We start from the raw sequence: 19,012 nt of genomic DNA, 5'->3' as shown, positions 1-19,012 counted from the left end.
TACTTTCATATATAAGGCAATACTTGCTACCACCTACTTACATTTATACCTTAATTGCACAGAGAAGTGTTGATTCTTATTTTCTTCATTCACAAGATCATTTGTTGCTTTCTGTTCCATATGTCTGTACTGAATTGGGTAAAAGGGCTTTTGTCCGCTCTGAATCTTATGCATGGAATCTGCTGCAGAAAGACTGGAGACTAACAGAGTTAATTTCTTTGAGCACTTTTAAATCCAACCAGAGTTCTCGAGGCCAACTCCACAACATGCACTTGTTTTTCATAATCTGTTGGTAAATTTAGTTTCTTTCCTGTTATTTTGTCTTTGCTTGTGTTTTATCTGTGTATTGTGTTTGGTCAGGACTCCCTTGAAAAAGAGGGTTTTAATCTCAATGGCATTTTCCTGGTTAAATAGAGATTAAATAAAATAAAAAATAAAACCTGCCCTCTCTGGAAGAATTGCACAAAAGGACAATAAAGACAGTTTTTTTTAACTCCACACAACTAACAACAATCCATTTGTAATGAAAAGCTTCCATTAACATATTAAGAAGACCATAAAGACCATCAGGATATCACATTAAGTATTTTTTAAGTTCCACTAAACTTAGTTGAGTGAAAAATAAAATAAGACACTAAGGTATGTTGAAGAGGTTTATTCAAAAATAAAACTGCCACTGCCTTACCATATAAACCAGAAACAGAACCAAACTGTTAAAGCAGCCCTTACAGAAAATCAAAATTTAGCACTGTATTTATTTTATACGAAAGAGGATTAGGGCCACGTGAAAAAAACAGAAAGAAGGATCTCGAAAAAAAAGGCAGAACTCTGACTTTTTCTGAGTTCCGACTTCAATCTCAGAATTCTAATTTCTTTTTTTTCCCCCACATGTGGCCCTAATTCTCTTCCATAATACTAAAATCAAAAGTCATAGGAACAAATCAGAAGTCAACACATGGGGGAAAATCTATTCAGCACACAGTGAAGCTGATCAGGTTTGCAAAACGAGCAGTGCAGCACAGAAACAACAGTAGGAATGTGATGTGATATTTAAAGGCATGCAGGCCAGGAAGTATCTCTTTATGCCATCATGAGTGGAAACACTAAACAGTATTTTAACTCAAAAATTATACTGGAGTGCAATTAAAAAAAACAAACAAAAAAAAAACAAAACAAAAAAAAAAACATTTGTCAATTCTCAGTGGGGAAAAATATCTTAGGGTTCACAAATTTAAGCATAGGGAATAAAAGCAGTTGCCCACACCCTCAAGAACTGCATCAACTGGATTATTCTTCAACTGCAGTTTACTGTACAAACTGCCCGAACCACTGCTAAAAGCCAATGGCAACATTCACGATTACCTTAACACAGGTGTTGCTTCTTACAATTATTACACAGCTACTGAGAAGACAGATGACCTATGGTGGCAGCAGCAGGAAAATTTAAAACAACGCCTGTCCAATGGAAACTGATTTCTGTCTGCTATACTGACCAAAGCTTAAACAATCTGTGGCTGCACAGAGACCACAGTCCTGGGGAGAAAATCCAACTGAAACAACTGGGACTAGACAGACAAGTACAAAAACTGCTGCTGCAGGGCAGACTGTTAAAGCAGACATGGTGCAAGGGTTGAGGGTCTGTCTGTTAAGGAGACTGGTGGGGGGTGGGGTGGGGGACTAATAGTCTTCGTCACTTAGTCGTCTGCTGGCGTAGGGCTGCGGTTTGGACTTGCTGAACGGGAACGACTGAAACAGAAAAAGACAAGAGTTAGCTCGCCACAGGGGAGGCTGGAAGAATGATGACAAAATCCCACATTACTCCACATTTTAATTCAGTGTGTAAAAGACTGGATGGATTCTGATATTAACTGTTCACTGTCTGAATACCTCTTTGACCTCTCAAACAAAGCTTCATCTCAAGCGCCATATATATATATATATTTTTTTTTAAATCTGTCTTTAAGTGGCATACTTCCATCTAATGCAACTAATCTTTTTTTTCTAATATAACTGTCCAGGGACAAAAGCTAAATACATGACTGAACCCCCAGGCCAAACATTTAACATTAAATTAAATGACAAGTCTTTGAAACTGTCTTTTCATTTGCAACTAAAACAGATTGTTGGCAAAATTTCTACTCCATGGAGATAAATACAGGAGAGATACAGATCTGATTTAGGACTTAACCCTTCAACAACTACAAACACAGAAAGGGGGCAGCACAAACAGATGGAACCTGTTCTAAATCATGACCGGGGAAGGAACTACAAATTTGAAAGCCACCATTCCTATTGTAAGTACTAAAATAGATGGAAAGGCAGACTAATGGTGGTGGTAATGATGTGAGGCACAAGAAGAAAAACATATCTGACAAAGCCTCTGCAGAGGTAGCAGCCCATTAAATTCATTTAGCCTTCCTCTCTCGCACTCAGTCACCCTCGCACTCTCACACGCAGCCACACATTTGTACTCTGTGCATGCTTGTTAAAGGCTCAACTTTAGCTCTACCTTCACCAGTTTTCCAGACTAAATCAAGTCTGTGCATTTTCTTTCATCATCAACATGAGCTTGTCAGGGGGTTTGATTTTTGGTTACCTTTGGAGACAGTGGCAGAAACAACAAGTACAGAGAAGCGAAGGATGAAAGGACGGATGATCACTTTCAGAAGCTAAGACAGAGGCCGAAGAACTCTGGTAGGTAGGGGGTCTGGTAGGTAGGTTATGGATTTAAAAAGGTAGTGGTCGAACTCTGATCTGTGTGGATCAGCCCTCTGGCACATCTGAAGTCTGGCTGGGTGGGTGACTCTAGTAGAACAACTGTATGTGTGCGCGGGCTGATCTCGTCTGAGCGTGTGCGTCGGTTGAACAGACGGTCACCCATCACTGTGGGGAGGGATCGGTCGGTAGGTCGACCTCTTTCTCGCTGTCTAACACCGGATGCAGGCGAAGGCTGATCTCAGGTCAGCGCTTAAGTCACCCTCCCGCAGGACGTACACACCGCCAGCTGGCAGACCCTGGGCCTGGGATCAGCTGCGGTGTCAGTGCAGTGCTCAGCTCCCACCACACGCTTTAAAGAAAATATGAAAAATAAACAAAACTGTGCTGCAAAGATGCTTACCGTATGTCACACCAACGGTGTTGTTTTGTCTGATCTCAGCTAATATTTTTCTGAAGAGTTCTCTTGATCTAGCCAAATTCAGAATAGGGAATTAAAACTTAAGAAAAAAGTAAAACATTTATAATGCTACCTCTGACCTTCTTTACTTAGCACTCTTGCTCTGTCAGCCTAAATTCATTTATTTAGATTAGGGCTACGTCTAGGGTGGGTGAGATACAGGGAAAGCCAGAGTACAGAGGACATGGGTGCATCTCACTGGTTTTAGCTGCTATGAGTCTGAACAGTTTACAGGCTGAGCAGAGACTGTCTTTCATGTGCTCTTTTTTCAAGATCAAGTGGGACTGACACTGAAGATAAACAGTGCAGAATTTTCAAGCACCAGAAAAGAGAGCACAAGAGAGAGGTCCAATATTTCATCTACTCATACTTCCCTACATCAGACAAGGGGACCAAAGTCCCCTGGTCCCCTAAACCTCTCACTCCACTACTGGTCAACAGCAGAGGCAGAAGACATGAAGAAGACGAAGGTCTCTCTGTGCTGGAGAGGTACACGGTCCCGGTGGTCGTCCATCTCGTTGTCGTGTGGCGGTCGTTTGGTGGCAGCGTGACACTCCCGGGTGGAAGGAGGGTTTATTTAACAGTCATTCCCTGCCTAGGATGCAGCACCTAGCTCTGCCTAGCATGAAGTCTTTACTGACCTCCTCCTGGTACGCAAGATAGTTGTGGTCTAAAGTGTGATATTTAAAACTTGTAATGGATCATCTGGACCTTACTGGAGTTTCTTCCTACTGAGGTGTTACATACTTCTAAATGTCTTTGCAGAACTAAGCACTAGAAATTTATTAGACAGCCTGCACCTTGATTCAGAGAACGAGAGAAATTTAGACAGAGGGTTTACCTGTTCCTCTTGTGGTTGGCTGACTGAGATCGGGATCGGGATCGGGATGCAGAGCGCCCTCTAGGCGCAGAGCCGGACCGAGACCGAGATCTGGATCGACTGAAGGAGAAAAAAAAAAGTTTACATGCAACACTGCTGAATAATAAAGCCAGAATTATGTGAAGAGCTGTGCAAACCTAAGCAGAGAAGGGTGTCATGGGTAACCGAAGGCTGCAGAGGCCCGCAGAGAGGCAGACGTGCAAAAACCTCCAAGATCTCATGGTGTAGCGGTGACCTGCCCATCAAGCAAGCTGACGCATGGAACCAACACTGCGTCAGGAAGTTTTCTCTGTTTTTTGTTTCAAGGTTTGGGCATAAATTTCAGCACAGTACTGCCACAAATGATCCTGTAGTGAAGCACAGGAACCTAAATCCCTCTTCATACCACGTAATCACTGGTCATCTTGTCATCTTTATAAATTCAGTATCTTTGATGGTTGTTGCACAGATGCCGTGATGTATTTACAGAGTACTGGTAAAACTGATTTCTTCTGCTTGTTCTTTGCATTGCAATTTGCTAAATGTGACATTGTGTCTTGTACATTTTACCTCCAATCTGAACACGCAGAAAACAAAATCACACCTGAACATGTCTGGCTGACAGTTGTATATGACATGAAAACATGCAGCTCACACAACATACCTTCTCACTGGAGTCCTGGACTTGGAACGGGTTGGAGAGCCAGACCTAATGTTACGAGACAGAAAGCCGGTTTAATCGCAGCTGTAGAGGGAACTATGCAAACACTTGTGCCGTTAACGACCGGAGTGAGGCTGAACAAATTACACATGCTGCACATGTACTTAATTGATACCCGAGGGAGGTAATAATCTTCTGTCCCGCCCTTCAGCCCTCCCCCCAGCTGAAAAAACTGGATAAACACAACCCTGCTGAGGAGCAGCCACATCTCTTAGATGTCTTGCTAACAACACAGAAAGCACACACATGAATGAACAGTAAACTTAAGTTCAACAAGCTTCTCACCTGCTCCTGCGTCTGGAATAGGATGGAGATCGGCGACGGCTCCTGAGAAAGTACAACAATGGTCACAAAAAGAATGAAGACGAGGCTCATCTGTTGGCCTGGCTTGCATAAATAAACATGACAAAACTGAACTGCTTATTATTTATTATCCAATATGTTAATAACATCCTGTAAAAGCCCATTTTTGACCCACAATTTAAAGGGACAAGTTCTTATTCTTATTTGGAAACTTCAAAATTAGAACCAAAAACCACAGAGCACACAAAATAGATGTAAACTACAAGAGTTATCTCTAAACCCTGGAACATGATACCAAAACTGGCTGGACAGAGACTGTATTTAATACAGACGGAGTAAATTCTCCTGTGTTTCTGAATGAGTCGTGCTTTTAATTGGATAGATATCTGAATTATTAACCACAGACCTCCTAATTTTGTCAGTGTGCTGTTTTCACATTATAAACAAGCTACAAGCACTAGTATTTCCTGTTAGTATTTAATAGGGTGTAGCATTGTTTTGATCCTTACTCACCGGCTGTGGCTCCGACTGCGGGAGCGGGAGCGATAACGGCGCCCACGGGACCTAGACCTGGAGCGAGAACGAGAACGAGAGCGGGACCTGAAATGGAAAGACAAGTTTAGTCATGTCTGTCCCTACCAAGCACTGAAAAGGTGCATCAGCTATAACCATATGCAAACGGACTGTATTCCTTCACCTGCTGCGACGGCCCCTCTTGCTGAAGCGGTAGCAGTCGTAGGCATAGTGGCCCCGGTCCCCACACTGGTAACATCGATCATTGGGGTCGAACTGGCGTCGGCTGGGGCGCCCACGGCCCTTCCTGGAGAGGCCTGTTGACATCTCCACACGAACACGGGAGCCACAAAGGACCCTGAACAGAAAAAAGGTCAGTCAGAGAGGCCAACGACTGCGATGGTCTTCACACATGAAAGCTCTTACATGTAGCCATTAAGCAGAGCTGTGGCTGTTACAGCACCTGCATCACCAATGTATCACAGGTACCTGTAAACCATCATCGCAGTAATAACTAAATCATCTGTAGGAAACTTCAGAAAGATGATCAATGATTAATTTATAGAGCCCATACTGAAACAGACTTTACAAAGTGCTGTGTCCATAAATACCCATTCGACTTTTTCACATCTAAATTCTGCTTTCAAAAACACAAGTTACTCATTGTCTTTTTATGCAGACAAATGGATTTTGTGCCAGACTAAGTATATGGTGCTTCTCTTTTTTTAATATTAATACAAAAAACTAGTGAAATATTACAGGAGAATGTTATTACTCACTTCCCATCCATGCCTTTCACAGCATCTTCTGCATCTCTGGGATCCTCAAACTCCACAAAGGCAAACCCGGGTGGGTTCCTGGCCACCCAGACACTTCTCAGTGGGCCATAATAACTGAACGCCCGCTCCAGCTCCCCCTTGGCAGCACCATTGCCCAGGTCACCCACGTACACTTTACAGTCAGTGGCCCGAGACGAACTACGGGAGGAGTAGTATGACATCTCTCCTTGTCTGTTCAGAGAAAGTGAAAATGTTTATGAAACAGAACTGAAACAATTACTCCGTAGGCTAATCTACAGAAACTTACTCTGCAATTATTCTGATAATCGTTTCACCTTTCAGGTTTTTACAATTATTGATGTCTCGACAAAACAATGAAAAGAAAATGTGCAAATTAATCGTTAATGACAGTAATTGTCAGCTGCAGCCCTAAACAGAAGGCCTTACTGTTTGTTTTTCATTAACTCTTTAATCAGTTTATCGATCCCTGAAAATCCAGTCTGTGCCCCTGGTTGGCAAAGCTACGTCTTCAACACATGATCAGTGGAGCCGGTGCAGCAGCTCCACATGGGTTTTGCAGCTTGTTATCGCGCCAAATACGGCCTCCTCGGATCTCTTTACACCGACAAAAATCAGTTGCAGTTGGCGGTTTTCGCGGCACTAATCAGTCGTATCCCCTTGATTCATAAACACGACTAATTATTTAGTCATTTATTTTTTTTCTCAATAACCATGGTGAAGAACAGGTGGACACAGAGCCGCGGGAGCTGCTTGTTTATTAACCGAACTAGTTTTGTTGAAGACACACAACTCGTCGGCCCACCGGAAATCTAGCAAATGTGACTTTGATTATTATGTATCGAACCAGATACCAAATGAGGACATTATGGTTCACAGGTCCGCCTCAATTATCGATACGAATCGTATGAACATAAAGGAAAATGAAGCCATTTCTAGCTCGCTAACACTTCATTACATTGTTCGATGCAGGCAGATATTTTCATATAAGACAATTCAAATCAAATACATAATGTATGTTTGATGAGTGCGAATATAAGTGGTTAAATCCACGGATGAATAGAAGGCCTCGCTCTCCGCCCGCTCATAAACAATGGCGGCGGCACGCGTTAGCTAACGTTACCTTTCTCTTCTACTGTTCCGTTGATTTCTGATTCCGCTCCAAAAACAAATTAAACGTCAGCCGTCTCAAACAGAAAACCAAGGTGGTATTTAACCTAAAAAAATTATTTTTGGTAGAACGGACTTGCTACCGCCACTCTAACAGAACCTTACGACTCTTGCCGTCTATCTCGCAGGTGACCTGGTTAGCCACCAGCAACGACTAGCGACTCCGTGACCTGCCTACATCACGTCCGCATCTGCGCACAAAGAAGCTTCCGGTAAATCCTCGGGAAAGAAAATGAAAATGATCCTAATGGATGCAACTGGATTTGTTGGTTGTATATTAGTTGTTGAAAGCATCTATAACTAAAACTTTAACTTGTGTTCTGTGTTCAAAGTAATTAATGTTTTCTGTACTTAAACCAAGGGCGGAGTTGTAGGTTTCAGCAGTGAGAATCACTTCCGCGTTCAAAAAGGTGCAGTTATTGGCTCCAGAAGTGAGCAATTCTGACCCCCATGTTAAAATAGCCAACTTTACCACAGCCTGGTACATTTTTTGTTTTTGGTCTCTATTGATAGTTTCCACCTGCGTGAACACTGTGGTGTGTGGGGGGGCGTGGTTACGTTGAGTGACCGCTCCATAGACAGGTACTGGCAGTTAGCCCTTTGCTAAAGCATCGGCTGGGCTAGGCGGCTACATCCACAGACCTCCGGCTACCTCCAGCGGTCAGGGGCTGCAGTGTCCGTGTTTGTTTGCCAATGTTCGGATAGGTCTCTATGACAATATGGCTTGTTGTAGTGTAGACTGTACTAACCGACAGTCGAAGGAGTCTGTGTTGCAGTTTTTTCGGTAAGTAAATTTCTCACTATTTTACCTGGATGTTTGCGCTAATTAGCATGTATTAGCATATTTTGCCGCTGGCTTACGACTTAATTGCCAATTTATGGTCGCTGCTGATACAGATAGAGGACCGAAGCAGTTAATGTTAGGAACGCTGTTGCGGTGTGTTCCGTGCTCTCAGGGTCTTTTTTATTGCGGGAATACTAGGCTACAATTTTATTTGGTCTCATTTTTCTGTTTAAAAAGTCCGACATTGCATGGACAGAGCAGCTCCGTCAGTCAGCGGCTGCTGTTGTTTGTGTGTTGCTGTAACTGTGGATAGTGGATGGAGGCAGCGGTGAAAGCCGGTAAATATTAAATATTGCTCCGAGCTAAGTGGCCGGGTTCTCGGCCGGCTGACCCCGCCTGACCCGTAGAGTAACCGCCTCTCTGCCAAATATGGAAAGTACACTCCCACTAAAATCCAAGATGGCGCAGCTCAAATGCCCATGGTTTGGTCACAAAACCGACTCCCCGAAAACCAATGGGTGACGTCACGGGTGCTACGTCCATGTCTTATACAGTCTATGACTTAACCAAACAAAACAAAGTAAAAAAAACAAACAAATGATCTTTATTAATCCAGTGTTATCATACAGTATGTATCCCTGCATGTGCCAGCACGTTATGTATTCTAAACTAAAAAGAAACAAAGAGTAAAAAAAAAAGTTTCACTCTGAGGGTTTTGCTCAAGTGAGAGAGTTTTCCACATACACTGTAAATCCTTTAGAGTATTTCAAAGTAAAAAAAAAAAATTCCACTGTTGCTTTAAAAATGTGAGTGAACAAGTCCAACAAACTTTAGATATTACATGGAATTGATTGTTAAGTTACACAGACACAGTCCACAGGCTCTACAGGCAGATATTTTTTCATGTTTACCGTTGTTTGTATTGTTATGCAGAAAGAACAAAATTTCTCAGTCTGACACCAAAAAGACTAAATTCTCATGTAAAAAGCAAGTTCATTTCTCAAAACACTTAAAGTTTAATCATGTCATTTAAGAGTTTATCATCCTGTAGCAACCACTGTGGTATTTTTTCCATTACAGTGCTGCAACTGAGGAATCTTCTTGCAGGTTTTTATTATGACCACTTGAGGGCAGCAGAATATTTCTCTCTGATTGCTTCTCATTATGCCGTATTGTATCACATTGTTTTTACCGTAATTTTAGAATTAGGAAGAATGACATACAGACACACAGGGGAATCGAAATGTTTCTCTCTCTCTGCAATGTGCATTTTACAATAATAAATAATCTAAACAAAAGCTAAATAAACTTTTTCTACAATATAAATATATAGTGTGTAAAGATATATATATATATATGAAAGCAATGAAAAGCAATGAGAGTGAGCACTTCTTATCCCTGCTCAGCTGGACGGATACACTGATGGAATGTAAGGGAGGGATCTGGATTTATCAGCAGGTACTTTGCTCATATCTGCCTCACCGATGAGCTAATAGGCTGATGTTCCACTGAAACACACACACTTGACCTAAGCAATACTGTGGCACATACCTTCCTGGACAGCCATCCTCCCTTAACTTCCTCTTGGTGTTTTGGTAACTGTAAGTATTATGATCACTTCAGAGATTTAACGGGGTCTGCACCTTCACCTCGTGTAGCTGCTCAGTCCTGAACTTCTTCCTCTTGAACAGATGATGTTGTACAATTTGAAATTATAGAAAACCAAATCTTTTTCATCTTAAATCAGTGAAAGAAGAGATTTAAAAGTTGAGAGGTATCCCTACAGCATTTAAGAATTGCATTTGTTAACATGAACAAGGTCAATGAACCCTCATGAACTAAAAACACAGAAATAAAATATAATAACAATATTAAGGTGATTTTAATGTGTCTGAATGAATGAATTACAGTAAAACTACATCTTCAGTGATCACTGTGGATTAAAGTCAGCACCGCTGTGTGACACTGTCTTAGTCATTATTGTGGGGCTGTTGTGTTGTTGTGCATTGTCCTGTTATTGTGCCGACAGTATTTCTTGGACATGCTCTTTGAGTCTCACATCAGATTTCATGCTCACACAGCCTTGTGGTTTTGTGGCTGCATTAAACCATCAGTGGTTTAGTTTCAGTATTTTGAACATTTAGTCAGAACTCTGACTAAAAGAGGCAACAGCATTTCAAAACGACTGATATCAAAATGTGAAGGACACAAAGTCAGAGAGGTCAAGAGAACCTGAACATGGTCGAGTGATTCGAGCAGGACAATCTGAGTGACACAGGTGTGTGTGCGTGTGTGTGTGTGTGTGTGTAACAGTAAATGTGAGGGTTTTAGAAACATTCCTGTTGAATCAGTTCCTTTGTGGGTCTGTTGTGGTTTAGATTTGGATTTAGATTTCTTGCCATTGCAGGTAAGAAGCCTCAGTGAGTTTCCGTTCCCACTGAATGGACACAGTGAGCCTGTGTTATTTTCAGGGGGGTGGGGCTGGGGTTGCTTTTTCTTTCTGACTTCAGGTGCCAGGCAACCTCTCTGCCCTTCACATTCCCCAGTATCGGTCATGTGACCACAGTTTGGCCAGAGCCAGCAGAGCATGACCAGAGAGACTCACAGATGCCTTTTTTCCTCAGTCACTCAGGTTTAGGTATTTGATGAGATTCAGTTTCATCTTAACCCCAGGAACTTGTGGTTGTTGTTTGCTTTACCGTTTTGTTGGTACATGATTAACAGTTTTTGAGTTTCTTGATGAAAATCTCAATCTCAAAACAACAACAAAAGCAAATAACCCCCATAATCACTTTATATTAAACAGCAGCAGTTCATTTCCATATTGTCACCTCCTTAAAATAATGGTCTAAGTCATATTTGTTAAAACGACATAGGCCATTATTTTAAGAAGGTAACGATACACAGCACAAGTTGAGTTTCTGGATAAATGAGAGGAAGAATTTTTCTTTTTGAATTTTTGTTTTATTCAACAAGTAAATAATTGTTGTCTAAAATGTAAATGTAAATGTCTCAAACGTCAGATGTTCCATCCAACCGATTTGTTCTGTGTGCACATGCCTGAAACCAAAACTGACTTATTACAGTTTTATCTATTAAAAAAAACCCTCAAATATAAACTTCTTCAATACTCATTACAATTTAAACTGAGCTCTAACCTGTAGTTACCATAATCATGACCAGATGTCAAGCAGTTCCTTGTCCTTTGTACGAGGCGACACTGATATGGGAGTAAGAGACAACAGTTGGAAATGTGATATAGCACCAGGGGACCTCTCCCATATTTACTATGAGATGTTCATGAATTTTTGAAGTGGCTGCCTTCATCATGTGTGACTGAACGTGTTTTAAAACGAGACTGAAAGGCTTGACTCACGTCTATCATGGAAACTCTGGCTGATAGGTCTTTTAAATACGCAGCAACCTAGAAAATATGTGCTGTTTTGCCGCGTCTCCTCATTAAAGAAAGATCACAGAAATAGCACGTAAAATCAGACAATGGAGGACTGAAGGGAAGTTAGACACATCTGGGAATCTGCCCGTCGGCTTCAAGCTGGAACAATATGAACCGATTCTCTGGGAGACAAAATCTCTCAGTGAAAAATACTTGTAGTTTTATTGGTCCACTCTGCTCAGTGGTCAGCAGAAGGTGGTGATACATGGCAGCTCACACAAATGAATGTGTGTAATTGTATAAAAATGTGGCAGGGTGTGACAAGCTCAGCCAAGCATCCAATGCTAGCTAAAGTCTAAAGGGTAAGAAGACGAATAAATCATGTCTGGAATGACTTCCACTCCTCTGTGCTCACACTTCTCACCTCTGCCCGTTAACTGATCCCGTGGCTAATTGTTTAGAGCGTGTGTGGTTAAATTGCCGGTTGGAGGTAACGTAGCCCCAGGGATTGAATGTCAGGGTACTCTTACGAAGGCACCAGGATAGAACTCACTCCATCATTTTTGTTACCGGTTTACTGACTCATGCTGTAGTAAATATGCTGTCACCAGACTTTAAATGGAGCAGAATCTTAAACATAAATTAAAAGATCATTTACATTTGAAATGCAATAAGGTGAGACAAGCCATATCTTTAAAAAAATCACATTTATTAAAAAAAAAATCATGTTGTGATACACATCTAGTATATACAGTGGTATATAAGACAGAAAGATAATAATTGTTGTGGATAGAACCGTGTTTTTGTGCCACCTCCGTGCCCCCATCCTTACCCCACTGCTCTAAAAGCAGCATTAAATACCTTTTCCATAAGTAATGACTGTTACAGGAAATGAATGATGTTCACACTACATTATTTACAACACATAATCCTGTTCATAACGCTGTCGTAGCATTTAACACGTCCAATTCTTCTACAGAAGTGCCTTATTGTGAAGGTCACACATGAAGCAGTGATGGCAGTTTTTATAAAAAATAACGTCGTAAACATTAAGAATGCAGCACTGCGTATAAAATATGTGATTCTACAATGATAATAACATTGTACAACCATAACATGTTGAGACAGAGACATTTTTTTGGTTTTGAAACAAACAAAAAAAAGTCCACTGAAATGTCAAATGTCCTTTGCATACTTTTTTCAGTCCCTGGAAAACAAAGAGCCTAATTCAGAGATACTTAACATTAAAGGCAAATTCAAACACACCCTTCATTGTGGAGTCTCCTTGTTTCAGCAAAGTCTTTCCCTCTTTGACCTTCACTCATACATAGTCTTTCCTTTCTAACCCTGGGCCACCTGCAGACCGTGGGGCAGAGTAAGCCATTCTTGAAGGGTTGTATCTGGTCTCACGTGGCGGACAGGAACAGCAGAGGAGTCCGCCACCAAGAATCAGGAGGGCGGCCGCTGCCCAGCCGATGTACAGTGCGGCCCCCAGCTCCCTTCGCTGAGCATCAGTAAGTAAAGGGTTGTAGAAGTCCCTGATTATGGTGTTGGCCGACCAGGAGACGGGAATAAGCTGCATGACCCCAGATACAATGAAGAAGATCCCGGAGATTATCATCACCTTGGCCTTGGATGCCTCATCATCAATGCAGTTGGTGCACTTGGCCCCGGCGATGGCAATGAGCACGGCCAGGATGGCTAACAGGATGGAGATGACAGTGAGGGCGCGAGCAGCTTGGAGGTCTTGGGAGAGAGCAAGCATGGAGTCGTAGACCTTGCACTGCATCTGTCCTGTGCTCTGGACCACGCAAGTCATCCACAGGCCCTCCCAGATGATCTGAGCTGTCACGATATTGCTGCCAATGAAGGCCGTCACCCTCCACATGGGGAGGGCGCACGCCACGATGGCAATAATCCATCCCAAAATGCACAGAGAGATGCCTATCAACTCCAACCCTGCAGACATACTGAAATGTCTTCCTCTGCTGCTGCTGCTGTGGAATATGTGTCACTAAGGAGATCAGAGAAAAAAAACCTGCGAAGGGTAAGAGTCAACCAGAAATCCAGCTAGTGATTAAGCTAATTTCAGGCTTCACATCTGTTAGTGTGTGGTGATCTGTTGCCTGGACTTCACCAGTATCCTTTATAAGGCAGATCAGGTGTTGGGGAGGAGTCCCCGAAGGAGCTGACATCACCAGAAGGGGAGGAAGGACCTGAACACTCTCAGAAGTCTCTGCTATCAGCTTACATGGCCGGCTTCACAACGGACCTGGTCACAAAGAAACCTTTTACAGCTGAAAGGACACGCATGTGTGGTTATGACCAAGGAAAAAAGAATTATGGTGGATTGTGGCTTTTTGCATGGTTGAAAACATGGGTATTTAATTTTATTTATTATTTATGTGTTCATATTTGTACACTTCATACAAAAAAGTTGACTGATTTTTCTTTGTTGTCAAATAAACTCCTTCCTTTATCACGCTAACAAAACAGGTTGTAGGTGGAACCCTGGAACCTGTGTATTACATATTTACATTTATCTGAAAGCTTTAGCTTTAATATTCACTGAGAAACTCATGTTTCAGTCTTAAACTCATAGAAAACGTCCTTACAATAAACCCAGGCTTCTGCTTTTTTTTTAAAAATGACTGATAAATGAAGAATGTCTCACCTCCATTTCTCAGTAACACTCCTGATTTATTTTTTTTTTAAATCTCTGCTCTGGATGTAAAAAAAACATCTTGCTTTCAGATTGACTGCAGTGTATTTTTTTTAAAGTCATACAAAGAGGTTTTGAAAAGATTTCATGAGACTAGTGATAAAACTGAGTGATGAACTTTATAGGAATACAGACCCCTCCAGCTGAAGTCAATCTATAATCACTTGGAGTTATGAGGGCCTCACCTGACAGCAATGTTATGTTTGATGGGCCCTAATGACTCTGTCTGTCTGTCTGTCTGCCTGCCTGTCTGTCTGTCTGCCTGTCTGCCTGTCTGCCTGTCTGTCTGTCTGTCTGTCTGTCTGCCTGTCTGCCTGCCTGTCTGTCTGCAGAATGCCCTTGAAATTCTTTGGGGCTGGGATTGTCTCCCTAGAAAAGCCCCGACCTCCTTTACCATTCCGTAGCCCAGTGTTGACAACGCCCCCCCACCCCCCCAGTCTCCCCCTCTGACATGAAATGGGTCCATTGTTTGGGAGGGCAGTTCAGATAGTTGAGCGTGGGGAAGCTGACAAAGCAGTGGTTCTTGTTATCATAGGCCCAACAGACATACAGGAGACAGCCAGGTGAATGGGGGCTGTGATAGAAACTCCCAGCTGTCAGACTAATGGCTGAGTGTGTTGGGTGCAGAGGATCAGATATTTTTCTTTGCACCTGCTGATATAAAGATCAAACATCTTTCTGGATGTGTCGTACCAAATTCTAGATTTAGATTTCTTGAGGTTGGAGGATTTGTCAGTTTTGTTAGGAAAACTATAGCAGAATATATGACCGACCAATCCACCATGACCTGCTGACTGAAGTCTTTACTGTGGACAGTATATGCTGTGTAACAGAGCAGTGGTTCTCAGTGAAACAGACAACTCAGGTCAAAATCAAGGCTTTTAATGAAAAAATGTGTCAAACAGTAAAAAGTTTCAGATGAACTGATTCACAAAATGTGAAGGTAACCAAAAAAAAATGCATTATGTGGCTTCACATGACGCGTGACTGCCTCAGACTTTCTGATCAAATGTAAAGGTTTTTTATAAAACATGCTCAGTCAATACAGTAAAAAATACAACTGCAGAATCACCTGTTCTCTGAATCTGGGTAACAACGTGTAGAATTAATGTTGTAAAGAATAAAATGAAGGGCACACCACTCAGTGCTCCCAACAGTGACAAACACAATGGAAAACAAGGGCAAAACAAATGCAAACAAAGGGCATTTACATGTATGGCAACATGAATATCATCTCAACGTGAGGACAGATGTGTATCCGTTATTAAAAAAAATGAATGTCCTCTCCGAGTGTGTTGAGCAGTCTTTTCCATGAGGGCAAGGAGTGTGAGAAAAGGGCAGGTGTGAGTTCAGACGTAGTCTCTCCTGTCATAGCCGCTTGGAGCGACTGACCTGGTTTGCGAGTACATGATCTTTGAAGGAGGCCCATACTTTTTCTCAGGTTGCTGGGGGCAACTGGAGCAGAGGATGCACCCTCCGCTGAGCAGGAATGCGGCTGCAGCCCAGCCCAGGTACAGAGCTGCACCTATCTCCCTCTTCTGTGCCTCAGGTATGACTGGATTGTAGAACTCCATGATGATGGAATGGGCAGACCATGACACAGGAATCAGCTGGGTCAGAGAAGCCAAGATGAAGGCTGCCCCAGCAGCTATCATCACCCGAGCCTTTGCCGTCTCTTCGTCCACACAGTTGGTGCATTTTGCCCCCATGATGGCCACCAGGACTCCCACAACGCCCACCACGATGGAGATGATGGTGAGAGCACGGGCTGCCTGAAGGTCGGCGCTTAGAGCCAACATGGAGTCATGGATTTTACACTGCATCTGACCTGTGCTCTGGACCACGCAGTTCATCCAAATGCCCTCCCAGGTTATCTGGGCTGTGACTATGTTCATCCCAATGAAAGCTGACACTCTCCACATGGGCAAGGCACAGGATACGATGGCTGAGATCCATCCCAGGACAGCCAGAGTCACTCCAAGTATCTCCAGTCCCACTGAAGGCATGTCTGAGCTATGTGTGAGTCGAAGTGCACAGATGTCCTCTCTGTCTCTGCAAACAGAAGCTGACTGAGTGAATGAGCTCTGGAGAGCTGATTGCTCATATAAACAGCACGACTCTCTGGAGCAAAAGGTGGAGTTACTTGGTTATTGGCCAGAGAAGAGTTCAAATCATCTCCTGTCCCGCCTTGTTTGAACGGTTAGAAACCTAGCCTTGGCAAGCAAACGGCCTCGGCTTAATCATTCAACTTCCTCAGCCCTGGTAGCGCTCCCACCTGTTTGGGTGAGGGGAGAGTAAACAGAGGGTCTGTATCTCAGGTCTGGAGAAGTTAAAGGATAACAGACGTGGTAAAGATCTGTGGATGAATGATTGAAAGTGGAAGGCACAACATCAGCGGCTGTAGGTTTTCCCTTTGTACCTATGTCTGACAGATGAATCAGATGTTAAGGATTCAAAATTGACCGTTTCACTTTCATCATTTCATAGTTTGTGTTATTAAGACCTCAAGTTATCCACAAAGGTTGTGAACAACATTTTGTTTTTATTATAACTTACTTATTTGAACTTTATTTACCGAAGCTGAGGAGGAGGAAAGGAGGGGCGTGATGTAGGTGAAAAGGAGGATAATTTTTTGGAAAGCATTGGGAGTACTGGGATTATCTAAAGGGTATATTTGTGTCTGTCTTTTGAGAGCCTCTGTATCCTTCCAGCGAATTTGATAAAGCTACAATTACACAACTCCACTCACTGTAGACTGGAAGACTGGAACCATAATGCCAAGTGGCAAGTTGTTGTCAACAGAGAATGAAGCCAGGATCTTTGGAGAGTTCATAAATACTGACCGCAGAGACTCCAGGTGTGGAACTGAGTGTGTGAGGCGTTATAGAAAAGTTCTGTCCGACATCTTTGAGAGAGACGTTACCCAGAACGTTTCCAGTAACAACTTCTGATACTTCTCATATTTTTTTGCATTTGAAAGTCTGACACATTGCCCTTAAATAGAAGTGCTTCCCAGTAAGACAGGCTGCTGATGATAGTAATGTTATTTGACTTTGTCACCGTATGTTGACATGACTTTTTTTTTTCTCTCCAAAAAAAAAACTAATCTCAGACCAACACTTAAAATGATTTCACTTAGAAACCACAATGATGGAATATTATGCAATACCGCTGGGGTGTGTGCTGCTGTGTGCTGCTGTGTGCTGCTGTGTGCTGCTAAAAACTGCTTTTCTCAGCTGTGTTGACAGTATGTTCAGTTGACTAATCTGTCTCCCTGGTTTCTGTGGGAGGCTAATAACTGAGAGCACTTTCAGGAACTGTAATGCAAACAACCCACCCCCCCCTCTAAATGTATGCAGCATCAGCATGTGGAAGATGTACAGGACTGATAAAAATGATTTATGAATAACATGCATGTTTCTTTCAGATGTGTTACTTTCTACTGAAAATTATCAGTGAGACAAAGGGAGAGTGGGCCTGTGTGTTGGCAGCTGAAACAATCGAGTGTGTGCACATGGGTGGGTGGGTGATGGTGGTGGTGGTGGTGGGGGAATCTTATCAGTGTCCTTGTGCTGAAGGTCACAGAGCATCAGGGGTTTCAGCCTCAGTTTAATTGTTGCACGTGCCCTCCTGAATGAACACACACCGGCCCCCGGCAGATTCACCAGGATCCCTCTTCATCCTTTCGTGAGGCTGAATCTCCACAGAATCTGTCAGTTTAAAAATTAGCTTACGAAGAATTACAGTCAAAAGCACTTCTTTGTTTTTAAACACTACATGTATTTGATGATTGTGGCCTGCTGTGCAACCCAATAGCATGCTCATCATCACCCTACAAGTATTTAATAGTATTTAATATTGCTGCATGGCCGAACACTGTGCTGCGAACTGGCTCGTCTCCTCATGCAATTACAGTTATGTGAATGTGAAAGTTGTAGGTTACAAGGAAAAGCACCTAAAACAGTGCAAAAGATTCATCATCCAGTGTACAAGATGAGCTATGTCAGATGGATTTTGCTTCCAGCTGCTGTCCTTACTGTAGAGCTTGTGATTTGCCTTCACTTCTGACTGGGCTGTCGCACTTTCCCAGCTGTGCAGTCATTAACACATGACTGCACAGCTGGGCTGGGTCATAAAATGCTGCAGGTTCCACGGTCACTAAAATGGAGTCTTCAGTATATTTAGATCATTAATCTCATTGCTCGAGTCAAGAAATGTTTTCAGCCTGTGTCTTTGTTCCTGCTGCTACTGTTTTGCCATTTAGATTTAAAAATTTTCAGGTAACTGTTTTGAGCATTTAGAGACACATTTATACCAGTAAACAGCAGCAAACCAGCTGATCAACAGGGTCTTTGTGGCTCAGTTTGGACTCGGTTGCAGTGCGGGTTACATCCCCCTGCAGATGGAGACTTTTATCTCTGACTCAGTTTCACTCTCACAAATGGAAGGCAGGCTACAATGGAAGGGAAGCATAAGGTGCTCCTCTGAAACAAGCCCCCCATTGTTCCCGTCTTCCATTTGTATTGAAATAAAATACCTAATTTCAGTGTGCACCAGCGCAGTCCGTATTGGTC

The 19,012-nt window shown here is 42.6% G+C and overlaps 3 protein-coding genes across 5 annotated transcripts; all 3 read right to left on the bottom strand.

Moving 5' to 3' along the window:
• Positions 1-640: 640 nt before the first annotated feature.
• srsf7a (serine and arginine rich splicing factor 7a) lies at positions 641-7,708 on the bottom strand. Of its 3 annotated transcripts, XR_005894547.1 has the most exons (9): positions 7,492-7,708; positions 6,351-6,581; positions 5,756-5,929; positions 5,572-5,658; positions 5,041-5,082; positions 4,699-4,743; positions 4,017-4,115; positions 2,597-3,067; positions 641-1,746 (listed from the first exon to the last, which is right to left on the bottom strand). XR_005894547.1 is itself a non-coding variant. In XM_041045593.1 (8 exons), the coding sequence occupies exons 2-8, from the start codon at positions 6,569-6,571 to the stop codon at positions 2,974-2,976; spliced, it is 762 nt and encodes a 253-aa protein (XP_040901527.1). In that variant the 5' UTR covers positions 6,572-6,581; positions 7,492-7,708; the 3' UTR covers positions 641-2,973. The 3 variants fall into 3 exon arrangements, 2 of the variants coding, with proteins under 2 accessions (XP_040901527.1, XP_040901528.1); XM_041045593.1 differs by having other exon boundaries at positions 641-3,067; XM_041045594.1 differs by lacking the exon at positions 2,597-3,067.
• Positions 7,709-13,025: 5,317 nt separating this feature from the next.
• On the bottom strand, positions 13,026-13,759 carry LOC121186798 (claudin-3-like). Its single transcript, XM_041045595.1, has one exon. The coding sequence runs from the start codon at positions 13,683-13,685 to the stop codon at positions 13,038-13,040; it is 648 nt and encodes a 215-aa protein (XP_040901529.1). The 5' UTR covers positions 13,686-13,759; the 3' UTR covers positions 13,026-13,037.
• A 1,563-nt stretch (positions 13,760-15,322) lies between these two features.
• Positions 15,323-16,553, bottom strand: LOC121187847 (claudin-3-like). The gene has a single exon (XM_041047314.1). It carries the CDS (start codon positions 16,442-16,444, stop codon positions 15,788-15,790), a length of 657 nt encoding a protein of 218 aa, XP_040903248.1. The 5' UTR covers positions 16,445-16,553; the 3' UTR covers positions 15,323-15,787.
• Between the last annotated feature and the right edge of the window lie 2,459 nt (positions 16,554-19,012).

The sequence above is a fragment of the Toxotes jaculatrix genome, chromosome 9 (genome assembly GCF_017976425.1).
Source record: "Toxotes jaculatrix isolate fToxJac2 chromosome 9, fToxJac2.pri, whole genome shotgun sequence".
Lineage (NCBI taxonomy): Eukaryota > Metazoa > Chordata > Actinopteri > Toxotidae > Toxotes > Toxotes jaculatrix.
This window is presented reverse-complemented; position numbering and strand designations above follow the sequence as displayed.

Bases quoted from the DNA above. Each gene is read 5' to 3' on its own strand.
- LOC121187847 (XM_041047314.1), bottom strand. From the start codon at position 16,444: ATGCCTTCAGTGGGACTGGAGATACTTGGAGTGACTCTGGCTGTCCTG.
- LOC121186798 (XM_041045595.1), bottom strand. From the start codon at position 13,685: ATGTCTGCAGGGTTGGAGTTGATAGGCATCTCTCTGTGCATTTTGGGA.
- srsf7a (XM_041045593.1), bottom strand. From the start codon at position 6,571: ATGTCATACTACTCCTCCCGTAGTTCGTCTCGGGCCACTGACTGTAAA. The intron at 5,930-6,350 runs GTGAGTAATAAC...TTTTCTGTTCAG, and splicing joins GTGAAAGGCATGGATGGGAA to GGTCCTTTGTGGCTCCCGTG. The intron at 5,083-5,571 runs GTGAGTAAGGAT...GTACTTTCTCAG, and splicing joins CGCAGTCGGAGCCACAGCCG to GAGCCGTCGCCGATCTCCAT.